At 51.7% G+C, this 26,339-nt stretch overlaps 1 protein-coding gene across 1 annotated transcript in view; it reads left to right on the plus strand.

Moving 5' to 3' along the window:
* The window catches only part of LOC133348674 (bromodomain-containing protein 4A-like), a 43,040-nt gene that overhangs the window by 10,031 nt on the left and 6,670 nt on the right, over positions 1–26,339 (plus strand). Inside the window, 20 exon segments of the mRNA XM_061561614.1 lie at positions 291–428; positions 1,210–1,336; positions 2,766–2,872; positions 3,394–3,693; positions 3,696–3,784; positions 4,413–4,587; positions 5,507–5,635; positions 7,864–8,107; positions 8,701–8,786; positions 10,127–10,353; positions 12,411–12,880; positions 13,262–13,330; positions 14,268–14,357; positions 15,093–15,166; positions 18,733–18,817; positions 19,284–19,633; positions 19,635–19,742; positions 19,744–20,280; positions 21,381–21,441; positions 25,488–25,564. Coding sequence (XP_061417598.1) covers positions 291–428; positions 1,210–1,336; positions 2,766–2,872; positions 3,394–3,693; positions 3,696–3,784; positions 4,413–4,587; positions 5,507–5,635; positions 7,864–8,107; positions 8,701–8,786; positions 10,127–10,353; positions 12,411–12,880; positions 13,262–13,330; positions 14,268–14,357; positions 15,093–15,166; positions 18,733–18,817; positions 19,284–19,633; positions 19,635–19,742; positions 19,744–20,280; positions 21,381–21,441; positions 25,488–25,564 — 3,543 coding nt within the window.

Genomic DNA, 26,339 nt, shown 5'->3' on the forward strand with positions numbered 1-26,339 from the left:
TTCCTCGCCCCTACTGGACATCTGTGAAAAAGAGCTTCATAGCTCATTGGATTCCTCCATTGTAAATATATCTTCTGATCCTTATCTGAAGTGCCAGATGTTTCAGGCAGCGACCCGCTCTGAGGTACGGGTTGTGGTTATGGGTCCAGAAGTGGGATCGGTATCATTCGCTACCCATCCGGTGTCAAGTCACTAAGCGTGCCACGCACTCAAAAGATGCCCACACGTTGATCTGAACGCAAGTGATATTGAAGGTGATTATAATTGTGGCAATGCGCGCGTGGCTACAGGACTACCACAAGATTATAAAACAGCCCATGGACATGGGGACCATCAAGCAGCGGTTGGAAAGCAGCTACTACTGGAGTGCCAGCGAGTGCATCAGTGACTTCAAGACGATGTTCAACAACTGCTACGTGTACAATAAGGTGAGGCTGTGTGCGTGAACACGCGTGTGCTGCCCATTGCTTAGGGAGCCATAGTGGAATGGTTAGCGAACTGCACTACGAACCCTGGCGACCCAGTGTTTGATTCTCGCTCGTGGCCAATGCCAGTGATGATTTTCTGACTCAAATGAGTACCTGGTGTGGTATATAAACATCGCCACGAGGGAGACAAAGGTGGCCGGGCATGATGCTGACCAACCACTTCTGTTGTGTGCAGTGCCAGCCTTAAAAAGTGCTCGCTAACAGCACTTGTCCCAACGAGTCTGTTAAGGCTATACAGGGATCTTTGTCTTTGTATGTCGTGCATTATTGTGCATTAATCAAGTATCTTCCTTGCACCCTTGACAGTTTCCCACATTAGTATTAATAGATTATCCAATTAGAATCCGTGAAAGCTTGGCTGGACCCTACTCAAAAAGAGTCATGAGTCTCCGCGTAGTTTTCCTGAGTAAACAAATATAAATATCGTGTAAAACAATCCCCAATGTGTGCTCACATTTGCCAGATTTTAACATTACCTGCAAACTACTCAATTAGGATTACACTTTATCGCAATCATTGCCCCCCTACTGGCAGACTAATGTCCGCTTGCAGGCCGAGATGCCGTGTCACCTTGTACCCACAGGGACAGTTGCCACTGGGTGTGCCCTTTCAAATGTTTTAAGATGAGATACAATGTAAAGACTCCAGTACACTCAGGTGTTTGGGGCTGGGGACATCCAAAAATGAACTATTACGTTTGTGTGTTTGTGTGCTTTTCCAGCCTGGCGATGACATCGCGATTATGGCTCAAGCTCTTGAAAAGGCGTTCCTCCAGAAGATCACAGAAATGCCAGTGGAGGAGACGCCTGTCACTACAGGCGCCGCCAGAGGGCGGGGGCGAAAACCTGGTACCTCTCACATTGGCTCAAAAAACGATGGTTGGGCCCCTCATGGGCATTCAGGGACAATCGGTGGCCGTGGAAACGTTTCGATATATGACAGAATGCCATTCCGGCACTACTCGGAACACCAGACATGTGTAACACCGGCACTTTTCTAAACGGTTCCCATTCCGAGTTTCCCACGATTCCGCAGAGGGGAAGGTGGCTGCGAGTGTATGAGGGTGACAGTGCCAGTGCCTGTGTGCTTGTGTATGTGATTGTCAGGAGCAGTAGTGTAGTGGTTAGCGCTACGCTGCACTACGAACCCCGGCGACCCGAGTTCCGATTCCCGCTCACGGCCAACACCAGTGTACCATTATTTGAACCGGTCCAGGGCCTCCCCAAGGTCGATGCAGTCTCATACGAGTACCTGGTGCGGTGTGGTGTGTAATCCGCCACTGGGGGAGATAAAGGCGGCTGGGCGTGGTGCTGGCCACCCACCCCCTCATGTGCCATGCTGGCCTTCATAGATGTTCGCTAACAGCACTTGCCCCAAAAGTCTGTTACAGACTATACGGGAGGGGTCTTTGTGATTATCAGTGAATATGGGCTGTAGGACAAATACGTTTAATACTGGCGCTTCTACATTCACATTTAGACCACACAGGATAATCATGAGCACACACACACTGATCGCAGTTTTCATCTCATCATCTGTCGTAAAAGTAATATCTGCACCGAAGAGTCAATTCAAGTTCTGGTCCTTAGTGGGGGATCGCCGTACCAAAAAGGTTGAGAACCACTGAGGTGGAGGTACTGCAAGCTACGGATGGGGGACGCGTATCTCCCACATGTTCATGCCCATATGAACAGGCCATTGTCTTATTAGGTCAAGGGCTAGCAATGCAGTCCAGTCCGCCGTCACTTTCTGGGACGCTCCTCTACCACACGTAACTCGTGCAGCGGGCGATCGTTGTGACTCGGTGGCATCCCAGCCTCCCACGGCACCACCGTGGAACCTCGGTCAGAGAGACCCTTACGGGTGCAACCCCTGCGGTAGGCACTGTCTCTACCCTGTGCAGGCCCTCTAGGAGCCTCTACCCATGAGCAACTACGAGTTATATAGAGGATCAGTAGAATACGGTTATCTGAATGCCTATGCTTTTGGCATCCAAAAATTCTTCTCAATATTTTTTTGTGGATTCGGCCACATAATGATCTGAAGGGTCTTAACGACACAAATCTATTCAGGTCATTCTGTGGCCTATCCCGAAATCAATTATGAATCAAAGTATAGCCCTGTTAATTATTTTAAATAACTTTGTTAAATGAACATATAGTGGTGTGGCGTAGCATGTTTGTTTTTTGGGCAAACCGCTACGATACTAGGCATTGAGTGTCCGCTTTTATTAATTTGTAAACATCTGCGTGTGAATACTTCTGTGATTTCTTACAGCAGCTCCAAAGTTGGTTGGGGTTCCTCCTCCATTACTGGTCCATGGGCCACCAGTTACCACAGCAACCAGCGTCAACCCCAGCACTGCGACGCACATAATACCCAGGGTATGATGTGCACAGCCACGACTGTGTGTGTGTGCGCACGTGTGTCTACAGCACAGTTATTGATGCAGTCTCAATTAATAACTTCATCCTAATCACAGGTGTCCCCTTTGCGTGAGCATTGGTACGCCGTATGTATCCACGCAGTCTTCCAGGGTGGTGACGTGGCCCAGCGGTAGTGCATTCGCCACTTGTTGCAGAGCTTCACGGTTCGAATCAAGCGGCCACCCTGGTTAATGCTGCAGGGGTAGATTAGCAAATGAAATACAAATACTACACAGCAGTCTGCTTCGACAAGTGGACGGTGAAGATCCGGTGACATCATTCACAAGAGTAGGCCCATTGTGTGCTGGCTTCATGGTTCAAATTAGAAAAATGACTTGCAAATTTCCCGATTGGAAGATACACGGTGATTATTGCTCCGAATACGTGTCCGTACCCTCCTTAAAAATGGTATAAACAAACGTAACGAAATAAATGATAGTAATGGCTGCCGTCGCTGTCTCTTGGTACCGTGCTCACAGGTGAGGAAAGGCATCAAAAGGAAAGCGGACACTACAACGCCCAGCATGCTCCCGGCTCCCGGAGGGCCCACGGCATCCGGAGGGCGATGCCTGACGGCGCCGGGCATCAACAGCGAGGAGAGTTCCCCGAACGTGGCACACAGCACGCTGCCTGCTGCGACCCCCGTGGCGGCTCCTGGCATTGGTGGGGCGCAGAGGGAGGCGGCGGGGGGAGCCCAGGGCTGCGTGAAGCGGGAGCGGGGCGGCCCGCGAGTGATCAAGCCCCCGCGGAAAGAGATATCCATGGCCAACGTGGCGGTGGGCAGCGGGCGTGGGCACGGGCTGCGGTCGCGGGCGTGGGCACGGGCCCAGGAGTAGGAGTAGGGGCCACGCACGTCAGTACCCAGCGCAGGTATGTACATGCGCGTCTGCATACGTGCGTGGGGGGCGGTGGCGCATTGGTTAGTGCGCAGCGCTACGAAGACCGGTGACCTGAGTTTAATTCCAGCTCACGGCCAACATCCATGATGATTATCGAATTGGTTCTGGGCTTTCCCTCGGTCGATTTACCAGCTACTAAATCAAATGGTGCGGTGTGTAAACATCACAATTGGGGAGACAAAGACGGCCCGGCGTGATGCTGGCCACCTTCCCCACTCATGTGCCGTGCCGGTCTTCATAGCTGCTGTTCGTTAACAGCACTGGCCCCAACAGGCTGTTAAAGGCTCTACGGGGATTTTTTTACTTTGTGCTTGTGTTGTCTGCACACGTTCATGTGCGTTCATGTCTCTAAACCAAGTTAAAAATTGTTTCCTTAATCCGATTGTAATTGGATCACGGGACGAGCAAAGATGCTTGTTAGTGCTGTGTGTTGGTTTGTGTACATTTGCTCAGATATATATATTTTTTTCAATATACAGGGAAAGTTGTGCATGGGCACGTGTGATGAATACTGTGCCCCGTAAATGCGCGCGCACTTATGTGCGTGACTCGTGCGTGCGTTTCACTCGCGTGGCGTCGTGTGCCCTCACGCTTTGCAGCAGAAGCCGCCCGTCAACGCAGCTTCGCTACTGCGGCTCGCTGCTCAAGGAGCTCATCAGCAAGAACCACGCCGCGTATGCCTGGCCCTTCTACAACCCCGTCGATGCGCGCGCCCTTGGCCTGCACGACTACCATGATATAATCAAGCATCCCATGGACTTGGGCACCATCAGGGTGAGTTGGAGACTTCTATAACACCATGAGAATTCCATGATACAAATATTCCTACTTAAATTGGCATATGAATAGTAGCTGTTGAGTAATAAACAAACCCTACAGTCATCAAACTTGTAAGTCGTCGTAATTTATTTCCTAATATAAGGCATTGCACGCTTTACTTTTTTATCAATTTGTAGCTGTGGTTATGGAGTTGTTTTACCTGATCTCTGCGAATAGAACGTAATTAATATTTGAACTTTTTATTTATTTATTTCTCTGTTGAAGCATCGTGTCGTCCGGTTATTTCTCTGATGTCCGTTTGTTTTTGCAATGGAGGCTGCTGGCTGCACAAACCAGCGTGGTGAAGTATGGTCTAAAATCCCCATATGGCATGGGAAGGCCTTCATCCAGCAGTAGATTGCCAAAGAACTGAAAGTGATTATTATTATGTCTTGGATAATTGTTGTTCATGTTGGCAAAGTATGTTCATCTGTTTCAATTCTACTGGTATTGAAGTTGCCCAAATAAATGTTGACTTTTTAACACTAATCAACGTTTTTGGGTTTAGATCGCGTTATTTATAAATGTGTCGTAACCATCCACCACCCGACACGGCCAATCATCAAAAAAAGTGTCACATTGACAAAAGACAAATAGTTCATTGCTTTAGCCCACCGGTGTGTTGAAGCGTGAAACCACAACATTTACAAAAAAAATTGTAAATGTTGATTATGAATAATATTGGTCGCGAAAGCCTACGTGTTAAACTTTTTAACACAACTTTGATACAGATGATGCAAGACCTTGCAGTTGTCAAATGTTGATAAGCTGGATGGCCATATGGAGGCGGGCATGCTGTATATATGATTAAAGTCTCACTAATATCAATATTGACATGTTCCTGTGTGCGCGCATGTGTGTGTGTGTTGTATAGCGGAAGCTGGAAGCCCGCGAATACGCAAACGGTCAAGAGTTTGCGAGCGACGTGCGACTCATGTTTTCCAACTGCTACAAATACAATCCGCCGGAGCACGACGTGGTGGCTATGGCCCGCAAACTGCAGGTCAGAGGTCACACGGCACCTCACGACGTCGGATCGTCCGCAAGGATGGGTCAAACGTGGCACATGCCGTCCCGCATTTCACCCACAAGGCCACAGTGCGGTTGGCCCAGAACAGCAAAGCAGACTTCGTGCCTGGAATGTCCCAGCATTGTTTGTATGTTTAACTTATTTTGCACCCTACGTATCCGTCCACGCAAGTCGGAGGTGCGGGGAAAGGACAGTAAACTAAACACTAAAACCAGTTAGAAGAAAACTAGTTTTCAATCTGGATTTAAAAGTGCATAGCTCCAGTGGGGCTTCCTAATATCGGAGGAAGAGCGTTCCAGACGGGTGCAGAAGTGCATCTGGAAGCACGCGATGCGGTGACCGTCTTTGTTCGATGGCGAGTCAAACCCCGCTGCGAGGAGGACCGGAGTTTGCGTGATAATTTATGCTCCTTGACGAAATCGGCAAGGAATTGTGATTCAGTTGTGGAAAGCACTTTGTGTGTCATGAGTGTGATCTTACAATGTATTCATTCGGCAACCGGAAGCCAATGCAGCTCAGCGAGCACTGCATGGATGTATGTTGAACTTCTTTCGCACCGTATGTAGCCAACCGTGCTAATCGGAGATGCAGGAGAAGGACAACAACACTGGACGGACATGGTCGGAACTTGCAGTACCCGTGACTGACACATGCAGTGCCTGCATGTTGTAACTGTACATGACTGGGAAGAGTGCGAATCACGTGGTCAAACGGATTCACTTTTGGCGACGGTTTGGGTTAAGCTAAAGTTCTCTCCGAAGGTTCAGTTTCGGACAGCTGCTTTCAACCGGTTCAAATTTTCATACGAGCTCAAAAGTAGGAAAAATAGCAAGATCTTCGTTTTTGCCAATTATATGAGGAACATGGCACAACAGCAATGAACATAAACAACACACACGAAACACGCATCAATACTGCAATTCAACACATCCGCAATGTGCAGTGCTGATTCCGGCATGTTGTTGCTTGTGTACATTACATTATTTAACGTATATACAATGAGGAATTAAGCAAAGCAATAAACATTACACATCGTTTGTCAAATTTACTTTTACCTCTACCTTAAGTATTACATTGTAATTCCACAAATAACCCCTTAAAGTGAAAGTTTGCTGTGAAATATGTAGAGAATACTAGCAGAAGTACCCGGCGTTGCCCGGGTGAAAAATATATTTCTTAATAACCTTACATATATACACAGATGGGCTGCTACCCCTGCCCCCCCCAGCCACGAGCTCCTCGGCCACTGTGCAGTGATATGTACGGCCTATAGTGTGGTGGGGTGTCGAGGCCTAGTCCCATGCAGAGCCTCCGGCCTCGCCTAGATTGCCCACCCGGCTGAGGCTGGGTACCGGGGCCGTTACCCCCCCCCCCCCCCGCTCTACAATAATACTGTCTAATCGCTATAATTTTATTATCTACCGACCCTATAATAGTAATTGCACACATTGGGGTGGCGGCGGAGTGAAGAGGACGTGAAACTTTGATGAATTTACCTCAGAGTCGCGTGTTAATGCGTGCGCATATTTTTAACGGGAATTAAAAAGGACGTCCACCCCGCAGCGAATGCGTCGCTACCCGTTGCCAGGGGCAACCGCCGGACCAATCGTGTCTCGCAAATCCCTCACATTTCGTCCAATGAAATTGCGTATGGTCCGGCGCCACAGACACACAGACAGACAGACAGATTTGCGATTTTATATATATAGATTAATGTTATCTAATTGGCAACATTGGTGTGATAACAAAAAATGGTCTTCAAACATTTAATTTTGTTACCAACTTTACCAATTAGATCTGTGGCACATGCCAATAAATTCACAAGCAGAATCGAGCATGCCGATAGCTGGTCTGCTGAGACTGAGGACTGTGGGTGTGTGTGTGGGAAGCGGTAGTGTAGCGGTTAGCGTGCTGCGCCATGAACCCAGCGACCCGAGTTCGATTCCCTCTCATGGCCAAACACCATTGACGATCATCTGAACCGCTCCTGGGCCTCCTGTAGGTCGACTCAAATGTGTATCTGGTGTGGTGTGCAAACATCGCCACTGGGGGAGTCAATGGCGGTCAGGTGTGGTGCTGGCTACCCATCCCCTCGTGTACCGTGTCAGCCTTCATAGGTGCTGCTCGCTAACAGCACTTGCCCCAACATTTTGTTAAGGCTGCACGGGGGGGGGGGGGTCATTGTCTTTGTGTGAATGCAGGACGTGTTTGAGATGCGATTTGCGAGGATGCCCGATGACCCGGTCGACCCCCCGCCCCCCTCGGCGAGCGGTCAGCCTGCCAGGATGCCGGCGGCCGTGCGGAGCCTGTCGCCCGGCATTTGTCGCCACGTCAACCACTCCAACGACACGTGCTCGCTCGGAAACAGCTCCGCAGACGGCAGCAGCATCGCCTCTGATGAGGAGGATGAGGACATTGATGATCACAACAGCATCGTGAAAAATGGTGCAAATAATTTTCTTCCTTGGGTATTCAGTGGAACTCTGTATGTCATGTAATTTGAAAACTAGATACACGATCGCGATAATCGCTCGGCTGTAGTGTTCGGTGTAAACTACTACTAAACTATTTTTTATATTATCAGGTATGACCCACTGAGCTATATAGGTCTTTTTCAGAAGTGACCAGGCCACAAATGATAGCTCAACGAAGTGGCTTATTATGTGGACATTTATAGCGGCCAAATACTCTGAATGCATGTTTATAAATATGGAGGGAAATACCAGAGAACCCGAGGAGAAATCCACACGATCACTGGGAGAGAGACACACAAACTCCAAATATACAGCAGGCGTCAAGCTCGGAATCGAACTCGCAACTGCCTGTATACCAGGGGAGGTAGTTAACATCTCCAATGTCGCTGAGCTGCATTGTGCAGTCTTGGCTTCATGCCTGATCTGATCCTCGCTCCCCACAAAAATCAGCAAAATCACGAGTTGGGAATCTCCGCGTAAGTTGACGTGGAAAATCAACCGAGCGAGAAGGGAGTGGTTTGAAAGTGGAAGCTGGTGCCGGATTTGTGGGTGTTTTGTTCCCAGTGGTGCGAGCCAGGGAGAGCTCGGGGAGCGTGGAGTCTGGCAGCGAGGAAGACCGGACTCACCGCTTGGTGCAGCTGCAGGAGCAGGTACCCGCTGTCTCCACACAGCGATGCCCCTGACCCGCGTGCACCCTTGGTCTTGCACAAAATCCGGGCTCCGACCAACGTAACAAAATTAATAAGCAGACAATTCTCCTTCCCATGTCTGTCCCTCCACATAAGAAAACAAATGTTCTGTAACGTGTGTTTTCATCACGCGAATTGTATATAACGCGATGGTGAATGTTTTAGGGATCACATGCTTTTTATAACGCAGATGCTAATTGGATCTATGCCATTATTCGGCAGCCCCGGCGTAGCATCACAAAGCAGGATGCTTCGAGATGCTACCCACGTGCCTCAGTTTTTGTTCAGTCTGCATATGCATCTCACTGTGCTTTAGCCTGTATTACATATTACATATTCGTTGGGTCTTTCAGTTAATTATAACGCGATTTTTCCATAACACTGGTGTTCTTCAAGAATGCAACTACTGAATTAATGAAAAACAGACTACGTATTAATTACATATCTCGTCAGCTACACGGCCTTCTGGGAGTTCATTTCTTCAGCACCATTGGTTTAATACAAGCAAAGTATGCACTGGTTTTGACATTCATTGTCCCATCAGCAGTCAGGCTTGCCTAAACCAACAGAACTATGTAACGGATAACGCGCGATAATCATCTGCATCGTTGTGATGAACATAAATAACAAATATGCAGATTACGCCTTATCATCGCATTCTCCTCATAATATATTACAAGTAGTCTTTGCACATCCTGTCAGCCACATGGCCTTCTTGGAGTGCATTTATTGAGCAGCATTGGTTAAACACGAGAGAACTGGACCGGCTTCAACGTTAACCTTTTAAGCAGCTGCGATGTCATCTTCACCACTTACACCGGCGATGCTAACAGTGCTCCTCTTCCCACATGCGAATATGCAAATACAAAGAGCATGTGGACAGTGGCAAACCTCAAAACTGACGCATCACTACGTTGCTTTCTAACTACAAAAAAGGTTTCACTTCCAAAGATATTTTCTGCCCGCTGTGACCAAATTCCCCCTATCACATTTTGACTGCGACACACAATAAGCCACTTTTGTGAATGGCATCACGGGATTTTTAATGTCCGGCGTGAAGCAGACGGCGCGTGGTATTTTTATGGTTAATTCCGCACTGCAGTATTAACCGGGGCGTCCGCTTGACTCAAACCGTGATCCTTGACGACAAGCGGCGAATGGGGCTACCGCCGGGCCATGTCGGTGCCATGCATCCTCTTTCACCCCAACCGCTGCTCTCTGCGTTTCTCTGTTTTTCCGTTGCCGGATGTCGTGCACCCCCGTCGCTCGCGCTGCCCTCGTCGCCTGCCCGCGCCACCCAGCTGCGAGCCGTGCACGAGCAGCTGGCCGCGCTGTCCCAGGCGCCCCTCGTGAAGCCTCGCAACAAGAAGCGGGAGCGTGAGAGGGAGCGCGAGAGGGAGCGTGAGCGCGAGAGGGAGCGCGAGCGAGAGCGGGAGAGGAAGGGGCGACGGCGAGAAAGGGAACGGGGCCGAGAGGTCGCGGCCTCTAAGAAGCACTTGAAAAGAGGAACTGCCGCCCTCCCAGTAAAGTAAGTGCTTCACGGTGTCTCTCCGTGTGTGTGTGCGAGCGCATATGCATCACTGTATTGACGTTACTCGATAAAGTGACTCCATTCCTCGGGGTCACTTTAGCGAATAAGAGGTCATTGAAAGCAGCCTACTCATCAACCTTTGCCTGCATCACTCCACTGATGTTTATCTTGGGTGGGGGGAACATAAGCCACCACTACCACCATTTCTCGCCTTCTGTTGATGGGGAGGAGAGCCCATTGCAGCCTGGGACTCGATTCATCCCACACCTCACCACCGCTTTGTTCCCATATACTGTTAATTCATGTGTTGACAAGACGAGCAACTCCCTGTTGTTTGATGGTCTCCGGTCCTGAGTAGAGGACTATCCACCCCAGCACACGTCCAACGCACCTCCTGTGTTCCACAGAAGTCCAGGCAGTGCTGAGTCGGTCATGATGCTAGCACTTAGCAGCAGTGTTTGGAAGGCATAGGCCAGACCAGCTAAATGACGATGGTCGGCAGCTGCTAGCGCAGTAGATGCGTTCCTGAAAATTTCTGTGTTAAGCAAGTAATTAATGTATACATGAAGGGGCATAAATAGGTAAATTAAACATTGCCAATATGAATCGCATTTGCACTATAAAATCAGCCTGCCGTCATCCCATGGCGAGACAAAGAACTGAGATGAGGGTATGCCGCCACGTACTGTATCACACGTAGACCCAGAATTCTCATACCGATCAGTCACACAGCTCAAAAATGTAGTTCGTCGTCGACCACTCAGAAACCGCGTTATAACGGTGCACATTACATTTTATAATTGTGCACGTTCCATGTTATAACGGTGTGCATTATCTAGTTTGAAGCTTTCGTGACTGCAGGAATCCATACTCTTTGGTTCTTTCGGTAAAGTCACGTAGGTAGAAAATTAAATAAATCACAACGTTTCGATTGCAACACAAGCAATCATCATCAGGTGGGAAAACCATAGCATGCATGATAACGGGACCGTTCCACATAACGGTGTTCGTTTCGCGTTAAAACGGGACACATTCCACATTGTAATGGTGTACGTTCTGCGTTATAACGGGACACATTCCACATTATAATGGTGTACGTTCTGCGTTATAACGGGACACGTTCCACATTATAATGGTGTACGTTCTGCGTTATAACGGGACACGTTCCACATTATAATGGTGTACGTTCTGCGTTATAACGGGACACGTTTCTCGTTGTGTCAAACGTGTTCCCTAATGGAAGAGCAGCGTTTGCGAAACGCGTTTTGTCAACACGCTTGTTTACCCCAGTAAAGCCTCACTTTAAACAAATTATCTGGTGATGCTGCATTGACAGTGGTGCACAAGCACAATTAACTTAAATAACTCGACACACTCGTCAAAAACAGATTTATACAAGTGTAATGACAGGGTGACACCTGTCGGCCGGGAGTGGTAATTACGGTCATAGCTGCATGACATAAAACCTTATTATAAGGGCGGCGTAACTGGGGTAAAGGTGAAAGGCGGAGTCAGTCGAGACGCGCTGGGACCAGCTCGAAGGTTCTGGAAAGGGGGCGGGGCTAGAGGTGGAGCTTGGCCACGCCGCCGGGACAGATGTAAGGGGGACTGAACCAGAGGTTCGTGGCTGTTGCGGGTCCTGGGTCCTGGCTGCGTCGCTGTTCGTCTCTTCGTCTCCGACCACGTGGCTGATCTTCTGAAGACTCTCGCCGTGGCTGTGCTGGTCGAACAGCTTGCGTAGCGAAGCCGGAGATTGGGCTACGTGTTAGGATCGCCTGTGTGTAGCTGCGTTACACAATGTCTCGCCCAGTGTGCTCTTAATAAATAAGAAGCCTTCTACTCGGCGTGTCTCGGAAGTCACTGCACAAGTACAAAGATGTTCTTCTGTTACTATTGCATATAATAAAGCATTGCTTTTGTATGGTACTATATATTATGTCTTGATTAGTTATAAAAGTGCGCGTACCCAGCTCCTGTTCTATCAACGTGCCTTGTGCAAGCATGCTGTGTGCAAGCGCGCCCTTTCCCCGTAACGGGATTTTGTTCTCCCGAAGGCCGCTGCGGAAACCGCGCCGATCCGTAACGTCCTCGGGGAGCGCGTTGACGCCGACCTCCACGTCCTCGTCGTCTCTACCCGTGGCAGGCGGCGGGGGGGCCCTGGGAGGTGGGGGGATCGGGGGGTCACTCTCGCAGCCTCCGCACCACAACCAGGGCCGCGCGGCGGATGACTTGTTCGACTTCCCGGCGAGCGATGCCCCCTCCTTGCCGCAGAGCAAGTCGCCCATGTCGTACGAAGAGAAGCGGCAGCTGAGCCTGGACATCAACAAGCTGCCGGGCGATCGCCTGGGTCGCGTGGTGCACATCATCCAGGCGCGGCAGCCGTCACTGCGCGGCTCCAACCCCGATGAGATCGAGATCGACTTTGAGACGCTCAAGGTGTCGACGCTGCGCGAGCTGCAGAGATACGTGGGCGCCTGCCTGCGAAAACGGGCGCAGCGTGCCGCGCCGCAGCAGCAGCAACACGGTAATGCTCGGCTTAATGTTGCGACGTGCATCACATGACCCGTGCGACGAACCGAGACCCCGTATGCGACACACGGAGGTCCCCTTGCCTATGAGCATCCGGCAGTTCACCATCATTGTTTCAAGAGGAATGATAAGGCAATAAATTCCAAACCGGTCGTGTTGATTCAATGCTGCTGGTACGGTGCGCTCCCAGATGACTGTGCTTGTGCCTTATGGGATGTCTATTTTTTATGCGTAAGGACCGATATGTGAACATTTTCGCGTGTTTTGTGCGGTTTGGGCCTACGCGTGCTGGGAAATCTGCGTTGTTACCGCGTTAATGGTTGCACTTCTCACGCTCGCAACGTGCGGCGTGTTCCGACTTGCTCCCCCCTTACAGGTAAAGGAAAGGCGCGCGGAGATTTAGGCGAACGGAAACCGCCGAACCGAGCAGCCGCTGTGAAGAAAGGTGCCGACAAATCCCTCGCAATCTAACACCACGTCAATGTCGTTTCCCTGTGGGAGCGCTCGCCTGTAGGGTTGTACAATATCATCGGCTTTGGTAAAAGCACATACGGGGTATGTAAAGATGTCAACTCCTCTCAGAAGGGGAGTTGTATTAACACCTGAGCACTTTTATGAAGTGGACATTAGGCGTAATTGTCGCTGTTGCCTATATTTTTATGAAACTGATTCACCTGGATAATCCCTCGCAGAGGAGCCGCGAGGGTGTCCAGGGTGTCAGCAACATGTGCTTTGCGAACACGCAATGGGCCGTTACTCCGCGGTAAACGTGGGTCGTCTGCGCGACCTCACCGTTAGATCGTGTAAATATATGTGTCGTTAAACAAGCCACCACTACCCGTCATGGCCAATTAGTAAGGTTTGTCACGTAAACAGAACGTGCCAATCAGTTACCATTTACAACCAGCTTCATCAGGCAATAACCAGATTTAAATCTAGGTTCATGCTCCAACACACCAGTGTGCTGAAGTAGTCACTAATTGACACGTTCAGTTTACGTGACAAACCTTTCCTAATTGGCTGTCGGGTGGTGGTTTTCTTTAACGACACATTTATGCTTACGCGATCTAACCTCAATAAAACCCTTTATTATTAATAATATTGGGCGCGAAGCCTACATGTTAACAGTTAAAACACAATGCAGCTTATGTGTATTTTAACCAGGCCTAACGTTTCCCATGACTTGGTTTTACAGGCGGGCACCACAATGGTGTAACATTGTTAAACATCGTACAACAGGGGAGGGTGATAAAAATCCATTTGAAGGTTTTGCTCTCGTGATTTGCCTCTGCCTCCTGTCTCCTGTGCCACCCCCCCCCCCCATAACTTGGGTTACTTTTTCACGACCCCTCGTTCTGCCGTCTCTCCTCCTCGTTCTGCAGAGGTGCCCGAGCCCCAGGAGACATCTGTGCAGAGCGGCAGTTCTGCCTGCGAGTCCGAGTCGGAATCGGAAAGCGAGAGCAGCGCCGTCGGTAATGTCCCCACACGCCACGCTTACCCATGAGGCCTCTCTTGTTCCGTTGCCTCGGCACGGGATCAGAAATCACCGAATAGTCGAATTAACAGTTTAAGCAAAGCGGATGATATGATCTCCCTTTCGCGTGTTTATCTTTATACGTAAAAAATTAAAGTATCGCATTACTTATCGAACCCATGGCCTTCCGGGAGATATTTTTGTTTCAGCAGCTTTTCCTTAACACAAGCTAAGCTCTGGTTTTGACGTTGAATCATTTCTCAGTTCTTTGCTGATAAACATCTGCCAGTTCACCTGCATGGGTTTAAGAAAGCCTGACTGCTGATGAGAGGAGGTTCTGCGAAAATGTCTTGTGAGCCTTTTCTTGGACACAAACCGCACTGGCCTGGGATTGAAGTTTAAAAAAAAAATTCTCTCATTGCTATTAGTGAACTGGAAATAAAAATGTGTAATGAGACCAAAAAATATTAAATATAAAAAATGGAAACTAACAACATGTTTGACTTGCGAAGGGAAGGGTTAACTGAAACCTGCAACCGTGGTTGACAGCCCATGGTTGAGCTAGTTCATTGGCTGTGCACGTCAACTGCCACCAGTCTAGTGTCATGTGGAACTTACGTACGCTTACACTTTGTTGGTGGCTGGAATGTTTTTTTAATGAGCTGCTGTGACCGTTATTTTTAGTGCATAGGAATAACTTACAAAACTGTGTGTGTGTGAACGGGTCTCCTAGGGCGCGTGAGCTACCCTCTGGTGGAGAGCAGTACCCACATGCATGCGAATGAAACCAACGTGTCAACAGAGCAGGTATGGCCCTCATGGATTAGCACAGTTGGTGCAAAATAAGTTCAACATACATGGACACGCGCACCAAACAAAGACAAAGATCCCCCCATATAGCCTGAACAGACTGTTGGGGCAAGTGCTGTTAGCAAGCACCTGTGAAGGCTGGCGTGGCACACGATGGGGTGGGTGGCCAGCACTACTACGCCCGACCGCCTTTGTCTCCCCAGTAGCAATGCTTATACACCGCACCAGGTACTCATTTGAAGCTGAGTCGACCTTGGGGAGGCCCAGGACCCATTTCAGATAATCGTCACTGGTGTTGGCTGTGAGTGGGAATCGAACTCGGATCGCCCGGTTTGCAGCACAGCGCGCTAACTGCTGCACTCGCGCTCCTCACCACACGCACACACACACACGTACACACACACACGTACACACACACACACGTACACACACACACGTACACACACACGTACACACACACACGTACACACACACGTACACACACACACGTACACACACACGTACACACACGCACACACACGTACACACACACACGTACACACACACACGTACACACACACGTACACACAAAAGATCCCCCGTATAGCCTTAACAGACTGTAGGGGCAAGTGCTGTTAGCGAGCACCTATGAAGGCCGGAACGGTACACGAAGGGGTGGGTGGCCAGCACCACGCCCGACCGCCTTTGTCTCCCTAGTAGCAATGTTTACATACCGCACCAGGTACTCATTTGAGGCTGAGTCGACCTAGGGGAGGCCCGGGACCGGTTCAGATAATCGTCACTGGTGTTGGCCGTGAGCGGGAATCGAACTCGTGTCGCCGGGTTCATAGCGCAGCGCGCTAACCGCTACACTACCGCTCCCCACACACGTACACACACACATGTACACACGCACACACACGTACACACACACACGTACACACACACGTACACACACACACGTACACACACACGTACACACACACGTACACACATACACGCACACACACGTACACACACACGTACACACACACGTACACACACACACGTACACTACACACGTACACACACATGTACACACACATGTACACACACGCACACGTACACACACACACACGTACACACACACACGTACACACACACACGTACACACACACACGTACACACACACACGTACACACACGTACACACACACGCACACACACGCACACACACACGTACACACACACACGCACACACACACGTACACACACACGCACGTACGCACACACACGTACAGCCGCACCGAGGGCTAAAACACTCGCACGATTCTCAACGCTTCTTTGTCAATGCCCCAAAGACCTGGAATTGCATCTCTTCTAAAATCTTAACCTTGGTGAGTGTACTGGCCGTCTATAATGTATACTGTAGCCTGAAAAATGAAAAACAAACAAAAAGCCCCGACGTTTCGATCTCAACACAAGCGGTCGTCATCAGGAAAAGGGGGTTTAGCCTCTATAAGCAAACTGTTTATGGAGGTTGGGAGATGGGCGTAGCCCAAGTGTCTCGGCAGCACCAGCTAATGCCGGTAGGTCCTGAATTTTGTTATTGCACGCGGTTTTGTCCATGATGACCATGTACAATAAGCTACCTAATGATTGTAGCTACACAAAAAAACATGTTTTTCGACTGCCAGTACACTAACCGAGGTTAAGAACCAGGCTACAGTCTACATTATAGACTGCCAGTGCACTCATCCAGCTTAATAACCATTGCCACAGTCTACATTCTAGACTGCCAGTAAACTCACCCAGCTTAATAACCATTGCTACAGTCTACATTATAGACTGCCAGTTCACTCACCCAGCTTAATAACCATTGCTACAGTCTACATTATAGACTGCCAGTATACTCCGATTAAGAACCAGGCCACAGTATTTGTATTTTTTCGAGTTTTTATTTTCATTCTTTATTTTTATTATTATTATTTTTCTTTTTATAGTGACTTTACCGAAAGGACCAAAGAATATCATCCTATATCTGTTTCATGTCTAGGTCTCGGCAAGGTAAGGTAATTTACCCTTTTTACCGGATAAAAGGGTAACGGTGTCGACATGCCAAGGGGTAAGGTAAAGGGTACAGGGTAAAGGTAGCGCAAAGTATTACCCGGTAAATACGGTGCCTTGTTTACCGCTAAAAGCTCCGTGGTGCAATCCGTGGCCTCCATTTAATAAGTAATATTTAAAAAAAAATTAAACACGCTTTTATTAAACGTACTAGTAATGGCAAAACTCCACGACTCCAGGAAGTGGCCGCAAAGCTTGCCACAACGTAAGGGACCGTGGCCAATTACAGCCAACGTCAGTTGACCGTGGACAATTAGACCCAAGCCGAAACATAACACGTGAAAAAGATTGTTTAAAAATATATATATTTTTTATGATAGAATATAGTATTGTCATCAGTATGACATAAGCAAACCAAGTTTCAGTCGATACCACATTGGGAAGTGGGTAAAAATTGAGTTACAAGATTTGAGGATACAACGACAACGACAACAAGCGTGTAAAATTGGAATCATCGAGAGTATTCTATATATGAATAAAGCACTCTACCTCGCATTTACCGCTATAAACATTTTTCATGTGTAGTACCCCAGTCATTACCCTGTAATCGGGTAATTTGTATGGGTAAAGGTAGGCTCGTTGTTTTTACCTTTTACCTTACCTTGCTAAAGGGTAAAAGGTACGGTAGAGTGATTGTATTGTGGTAGGGTAAAGGTAGGCTCGTTGTTTTTACCTTACCTTGCCAAGGCCTATTCATGTCTCTGTAACGTCGTTATAATTGTGCTGTGACCAGTGTAAAAATGAACTGCCCCAGCTGACCGCTACAGGGATTTTATTATTGATTCATTTTTGTGCAATGATTGAACATTTCTCAGGTGACACGCTTGTTTCGCACTGATATCTGTTGTTTTCATCGCTGTACAGTAGTCCCTTCGGTTAACGTTTATCATCCGTTCCACGAAAACTGCTGTTGACCAAAATAACTGTTCATCGAATATACTCATAAGTTGAAAAAATTGTAAAATTCACTGCATCGGCAAGAAAGCTTTTCCTACTGCCAAAACAAAATACAATGTAAACAAAGCCAGTCGAGGTCTAAACGCTCATAGACAGCTCAGGGCATGGCCTCGCCCCACTTCCGAGCACTCAGATTGGCCGAAATTGGCGCCCGCGTGCATAACGTAAACGTGCCGTTAACCAACATTTACAGTTGGTCGAAACCAGGGGAGGTCCTATGGGAGGCGAAATGTTAACTGAAAAACTATTAACCGACGTCAGTGAACTACTACTGTACTTGTGTATTATTAGTTTTTTCAGTTTGGCGACCCAGGTCACTCGAACAAATGAGTTTATCCTGGTCTCTTGGAGTTCTCTCACTTGCTCAAACAAATCGACTCGACCCGACACGGGCAGAAGCCAGTATGCAATGCTCAAGAGGCAATAGCTAAACGTTGGTGTGAAGGCTGCCGTCTCAGAGGCAACAGGCCGAAGCGTAGAGCGTCAAGCCGAGGCTAACCGCGCTTATCGTTATCCTTGCAGATGACCGCGTTACCGGGAGAATCGAACGAGAGGCTCCCGCACTCCTACGTGGTGTCCACGGCAACCACCCTCCCCGTCACTCCAGGTGTGCAGGACCGCGCTCGTGCTTTGGTCGCTCATTCTGGGGGGTTCGTAGCTGCCGTGTCCCGGGGGGTCACTGGTTAATTGAGACAGGAGGCCCGTGGTAGCGCAAGCGTGTGACGACCTGAGGGTGTCCCAATGGCACAGGTCCACTGACCGCCGTGAACAGATAATCACGGAGCTCGCTAATTGCCACTGCATGGCGACGTCGTCTTACATTTGCTGCCGTCGAAAGTCGTACCTCATGTTTCCCACACGCTATCTGCATTGAGCTTTGCGCCGTCGCCTACCGTGCGCAGCTTCATGAGTGTGTGGACAATATTATTTCTGGAGGGTTCGTAGCTTTGTTTATTTTGTTGCCCCCAAATTCTGGCTTACTCGAGTCCAGCGTGGAGAGGTTTCGCCGCGTACGCCGAGCTCCGTGGTGCACGTGGTCGTAACGCGGCCATCGCTCGTGTTGCCTTTTCCAGCTTTCCACAGCAGCCTTCCGCCCCAGCCCTCGCGACCGAGCACAAAAGCCGCCCCCCGACCTCCGAAAGCGCAGAGCTCCGGCTCGCTGGCCCCGTACACGCAGAGCCCCGTCCCTCTCCACGCAGCGGCGGCGGCGGCACCGCCGCCCGCCTCTCTTCGCGCCGCCGCCCCCCCGTGCCTGCCCGAGGTGCCCCCCGCGGCGCCATACGCTCAGCACGCCGCGGCGCTCGCGCCCGGCGCGCCGCCGGCGCACGCGCAGCAGCTCGACGAGCCGCAGCGCGGCGCATCGCGTCCGTCGGCGGCGGCGGCGATGGCGGCGAGCTCCCACGCGGCGCACTCGCCGGATCTGCAGGCTCTCCCAGGGTCGCCCTGCGCGCTCGGACGCGCCGCGCGTGCTCTCGCCCGGCACGGTGGCGCCGCAGTTGCAGCACCAGGGCCTCCACGCGCCGCACGCGGCAGGGCGCGCAGCTGCAGCATGCGCAGAGCATGCTGGCGCACGGCGCGAGTTGTCACGCGTCGGAGGTCACGCACGACGCCTTGCGGCAGCACGCTCGGCAGGGCGACCAGACGGAGCGCCTGGCCTCTCAAGATGTGCTCCAGCATCAAGATCAAGAGGCATACGCACACAATCCTTTGGAACAGCAGCCCGTCTTCGCTTCGATGGAGCACATGCAACAGGACTATTCCCAGGGTTCCCTGCCTCAGCCCTCGCAGCAGGGCGCTCCGTTCGCGCAACACTCGTTTCACCAGACGTTCTCCCAGGGCGAGCTGCAGCACGACGCAGGCTCCAGCCAGGACGGTGCGCATGGCGTCATCTCCCCGCTGCGCGACTCGTCCGAGTTCTCCGAGTTTGGGAGCGATGGGCCGTTCTCGCACGGCGTGCTGGGCGGCTCGCAGGACAGGATGAGCTTCGACGCCTTGTCCGGCGACGCGTTCGGGGTTGGACGCGCCCTCTCACCCCTCAGCCTCAGCTCCCCACAGTCCTCGCCGGGATTGGTGAGTGCTGCACGGGGTGACGGGGCTTGTGGGCCGGGCTGTTGTGTTCTCGAAACCGGTCTCCGCGCAGGTTTCCTCCGTGTGCTCTAGTTTGGTCCCGAAGCACCTTCAGTTAGCATGGTTGGCTACGTACGGTGAGAAATAAGTTACATACTTAACAAAAACATCCCATGTGCTGATGAATTACCTCTAAACTAAGTAATTCCTCGTTTAACGCGGTTGAAGGGGTTCTTCTTGAAAGGTGCCGCATTAAGCAGGGAATTACATGTATATACATTACAGGAAGTAAATACAAAATTGGAAATTTGAATCGCATTTACCTTCTAAAATCAGCCTGTAGCCATCCTATGGTGGGCCAAAGATATGGCATGAGGGTACGCCACCACTTACTCTATCACTCCGTGTACTGTGTCATTCCGTGTGTATACTCAGAATCCTGATACCACTCAGCCGCACAGCTGGAGAAAGTAGCTTGTCGTCGACCTCTCCGAAACTGCATTACAACGCCGTGTTACGTAAAGTGTTCCCTGACTGAAGAACCGTGTTTACAGCGCAACGCACGATGCGTGGATGTCCGTTAAGCGAGCACTCGCCGTACTCACTTGAGATTGCGCATGGTAGTAATGTGTAAAGTATGACCTTAGTATACATTAAGTATACCCTTAAAGTATGCCGCTCCTACGATTAGCATGGTTGGCTACGTACCGTGCGAAAGAAATTCAACGTACACGCATAGCCTACTGGTCCGAGTAAAATTGACTTTCCGCTCAAACGGACGGCGAGGCATCGGTGCTCATCTCCTGCTTATAGCCCTGAGCCAGCGGTGGGAATTCCACCGTCCTATGGTTGGGGGCAGTCTGCCCGTAGGACAACCGCTTTTGACTTCCCCACCTCTTCTATTGACGCCAGAGGGATTATCGGCTGAGTCAACCCCCCAACCGTGATTTTAACTCGTGACCTACCGACTGCGAAGACGCTCCTCGCTCTGCCGCCAAGCCTCCTGGCCTGACAGTCCGGATGATGTGTGGGCACGTCACGGCTCGGTCTCGCTACGGCTCGGTCTCGCTGAGTGTGTGTGTGGATGTGGTTGTGCCGGGCAGGACGGGCTTCAGAGAATCCTGGATGAGCACGTGCGCACGCCATCTCCGTCAGGCCTGCACGGTGAGACGCTGCACACTGCGAACGGACGCAGCGCTGCACACTGTGTTCAGGCGCTCACCCCCTTCACACTCTCACCCCCTTGAGACTCTCACCCCCTTCGACTCTCACCCCCTTCAGACTCTCACCCCCTTGAGACTCTCACCCCCTTCGACTCTCACCCCCTTCAGACTCTCACCCCCTTGAGACTCTCACCCCCTTCGACTCTCACCCCCTTCAGACTCTCACCCCCTTGAGACCCTCACCCCCTTCAGACTCTCACCCCCTTCGACTCTCACCCCCTTCAGACTCTCACTCCCTTCAGACCCTCACCCCCTTGAGACCCTCACCCCCTTCAGACTCTCACCCCCTTCGACTCTCACCCCCTTCAGACTCTCACCCCCTTGAGACCCTCACCCCCTTCAGACTCTCACCCCCTTCGACTCTCACCCCCTTCAGACTCTCACTCCCTTCAGACCCTCACCCCCTTGAGACCCTCACCCCCTTCAGACTCTCACCCCCTTCGACTCTCACCCCCTTCAGACTCTCACTCCCTTCAGACCCTCACCCCTTTCAGACTCTCACCCCCTTCGACTCTCACCCCCTTCAGACTCTCACCCCCTTCACACTCTCACCCCCTTCAGACTCTCACCCCCTTCAGACTCTCACTCCCTTCAGACCCTCACCCCTTTCAGACTCTCACCCCCTTCAGACTCTCACCCCCTTCACACTCTCACCCCCTTGAGACTCTCACCCCCTTCAGACTCTTACCCCCTTCAGACTCTCTCCCTTCAGACTCTCACCCCCTTGAGACTCTCACCCCCTTGAGACTCTCACCCCCTTGAGACTCTCACCCCCTTGAGACTCTCACCCCCTTCAGACTCTCACCCCCTTCACACTCTCACCCCCTTCAGACCCTCACCCCCTTCACACTCTCACCCCCTTGAGACTCTCACCCCCTTGAGACTCTCACCCCCTTGAGACTCTCACCCCCTTGAGACTCTCACCCCCTTCACACTCTCACCCCCTTCACACTCTCACCCCCTTCACACTCTCACCCCCTTGAGACTCTCACCCCCTTGAGACTCTCACCCCCTTGAGACTCTCACCCCCTTCAGACCCTCACCCCCTTCACACTCTCACCCCCTTGAGACTCTCACCCCCTTGAGACTCTCACCCCCTTGAGACTCTCACCCCCTTGAGACTCTCACCCCCTTCAGACTCTCACCCCCTTCACACTCTCACCACCTTGAGACTCTCACCCCCTTGAGACTCTCACCCCCTTGAGACTCTCACCCCCTTGAGACTCTCACCCCCTTCAGACTCTCACCCCCTTCAGACCCTCACCCCCCTCAGACTCTCACCCCCTTGAGACTCTCACCCCCTTCAGACTCTCACCCCCTTCAGACCCTCACCCCCCTCAGACTCTCACCCCCTTGAGACTCTCACCCCCTTCAGACTCTCACCCCCTTCAGGCGCTCACCCCCTTCAGACTCTCACCCCTTCAGACTCTCACCCCCTTCAGACTCTCACCCCCTTCAGACTCTCACCCCCTTGAGACTCTCACCCCCTTCAGACGCTCACCCCCTTCAGACCCTCACCCCCCTCAGACTCTCACCCCCTTGAGACTCTCCCCCCCTTCAGCCCCTCACCCCCTTCGACTCTCACCCCCTTCAGACCCTCACCCCCTTGAGACTCTCACCCCCTTCAGACTCTCACCCCCTTCAGACTCTCACCCCTTCAGACTCTCACCCCCTTGAGACTCTCACCCCTTCAGACTCTCACCCCCCTCAGACCCTCACCCCCTTCAGACTCTCACCCCCTTCAGACTCTCACCCCCTTCGACTCTCACCCCCTTCAGACTCTCACCCCCTTCAGACTCTCACCCCCTTCAGACTCTCACCCCCTTCAGACTCTCACCCCCTTCAGACTCTCACCCCTTCAGACTCTCACCCCCTTCAGACTCTCACCCCCTTCAGACTCTCACCCCCCTCAGACCCTCACCCCCTTCAGACTCTCACCCCCTTCAGACTCTCACCCCCTTCGACTCTCACCCCCTTCAGACTCTCACCCCCTTCAGCCTCTCACCCCTTCAGACTCTCACCCCCTTCAGACTCTCACCCCCTTCAGACTCTCACCCCCTCAGACTCTCACCCCCTTCGACTCTCACCCCCTTCAGACCCTCACCCCCCTCAGACTCTCACCCCCTTGAGACTCTCACCCCCTTCAGACTCTCACCCCCTTCAGACTCTCACCCCCTTGAGACTCTCACCCCCTTCAAACTCTCACCCCCTTCAGACTCTCACCCCCTTGAGACTCTCACCCCCTTCAGACTCTCACCCCCTTGAGACTCTCACCCCCTTCAGACCCTCACCCCCTTCAGACTCTCACCCCCTTGAGACTCTCACCCCCTTCAGACTCTCACCCCCTTGAGACTCTCACCCCCTTCAGACTCTCACCCCCTTCAGACTCTCACCCCCTTCAGACCCTCACCCCCTTCAGACTCTCACCCCCTTCAGACTCTCACCCCCTTCAGACTCTCACCCCCTTGAGACTCTCACCCCCTTGAGACTCTCACCCCCTTCAGTTCACCCCCTTCACACTCTCATCCCCTTCAGACTCTCACCCCCTTCAGACTCTTACCCCCTTCAGACTCTCACCCCCTTGAGACTCTCACCCCCTTGAGACTCTCACCCCCTCAGACTCTCACCCCCTTGAGACTCTCACCCCCTTCAGACTCTCACCCCCTTCAGACTCACCCTCCTCAGACTCTCACCCCCTCAGACTCTCACTCCCTTCAGACTCTCACCTCCTTCAGACTCTCACCCCCTTCAGACTCTCACCCCCTTCAGACTCTCACCCCCTTCAGACTCTCACCCCCTTCAGACTCTCACCCCCTTCAGACCCTCACCCCCTTCAGACTCTCACCCCCTTCAGACCCTCACCCCCTTCAGACCCTCACCCCCTTCAGACCCTCACCCCCTTCAGACTCTCACCCCCTTCAGACTCTCACCCCATTCAGACTCTCACCCCCTTCAGACCCTCACCCCCTTCAGACTCTCACCCCCTTCAGACTCTCACCCCCTTGAGACTCTCACCCCCTTCAGACTCTCACCCCCTTCAGACTCTCACCCCCTTCACACTCTCACCCCCTTCAGACACTCGCCCCCTTCAGACTCTCACCCCCTTCAGACTCTCACCCCCTTCAGACTCTCACCCCCTTCAGACTCTCACCCCCTTCAGACTCTCACCCCCTTCAGACTCTCACCCCCTTGAGACTCTCACCCCCTTCAGACTCTCACCCCCTTCAGACTCTCACCCCCTTCACACTCTCACCCCCTTCAGACTCTCGCCCCCTTCAGACTCACCCTCCTCAGACTCTCACCCCCTCAGACTCTCACTCCCTTCAGACTCTCACCCCCTTCAGACTCTCACCCCCTTCCGACCTGCTCACGCTATGTACGTGGGACTTTGAGCTCTGGCTGCACTCCGAGTTCTCGATTGAACATTGTGCGTTTTATACTGTGATTATTATTATAATTGCCGAGTGTAAAAACACAGTTGCTGAGCACAGGCCCAAAGTCCCAAAACGTCAAGCAGCCAGCAACAAACACCACCTTCAACTCTGCAAAAGTGAAGAGCTAACCCGTTCCTTCCATTGAGCGATATCGCCCTCAATGAAGTGGACCTCGCTGCACAGGATAGCAGAACGGGGACGGTACATGAGGGGGTGGCGGAGGGCACAGAGCAACAAGAATGAATAGAAACCCGTCACGACCTCAGCGGCGAACACCGGCTGAGCAAAGTCATTTGCAACTGTGAGCCACGAATAGCATGAGAAAAATAGTAAGTTAATAAAATGAATTATTAGTAATGGAAAAAAACATTTCCCTTACACCTTTGATGTCAAGTCTAAACAGGTGCGTCTTGCACAAGCCACGGAATTGAGAAACACTCGGCACGTTTCAGACGTCTGGTGGCAGGGTGTTCTACGTCTTTGGGTGTGCTCAGTGACACTCAAGCTGCTGCTGCTGCTGCTGCCCGTGCTGTGTACGTGTGTGTGGATGCAGAGGACACCGCGTTCTTATTTGGGGTCCCGGAGCCAGAGAAGCCAAAGCTTGCTGCCCCTCCTGGTCAGCCCCAGAAGGTGAGTGTTCTGCAGCGTGTCGAGTGTGTGCGCGTGGGCAGTGTGTCGAGTGTGTGCGCGTGGGCAGTGTGTCGAGTGTGTGCGCGTGGGCAGCGTGTCGAGTGTGTGCGCGTGGGCAGTGTGTCGAGTGTGTGCGCGTGGGCAGTGTGTCGAGTGTGTGCGCGTGGGCAGTGTGTCGAGTGTGTGCGCGTGCGCAGTGTGTCGAGTGTGTGCGCGTGGGCAGCGTGTCGAGTGTGTGCGCGTGGGCAGCGTGTCGAGTGTGTGCGCGTGCGCAGTGTGTCGAGTGTGTGCGCGTGGGCAGTGTGTCGAGTGTGTGCGCGTGGGCAGTGTGTCGAGTGTGTGCGCGTGGGCAGTGTGTCGAGTGTGTGCGCGTGGGCAGTGCTGGAGTGTGGTGGTTACTGCACTGCACCTACGACCCCAGGGACCGGCGTTCCATTCTTGATCATGACCAACATCGGTGATGAATATCTTAACCAGTCCTGGGTTTCCTCTAGGTCGACTCAGCCTTAAATTAGTACTCGAGTGTGGCGTGTCAAACATTGCCACTGGGAAGACAAATGCGGCTGGGCGTGGTGCTGGTCTCCCACCAGCTCATACTCCCTGCCGGCCTTCATATGCGTGCGCTGACAGCACTTGCCCCAACGGTCCGTTGAAGGCTACACGGTGGATCTCTGTTTGCTCATGAGAGTATGTGGCTCCATGTGTTTATTTAGAGCTGTGGTACCCAGCCTGTGCTGCATGCACCACTGGATTGTGGGTATAAGCCTATTTATCT

Source organism: Lethenteron reissneri, chromosome 27 (genome assembly GCF_015708825.2).
Source record: "Lethenteron reissneri isolate LAM-NWPU_2019-01 chromosome 27, ASM1570882v1, whole genome shotgun sequence".
Lineage (NCBI taxonomy): Eukaryota > Metazoa > Chordata > Hyperoartia > Petromyzontiformes > Petromyzontidae > Lethenteron > Lethenteron reissneri.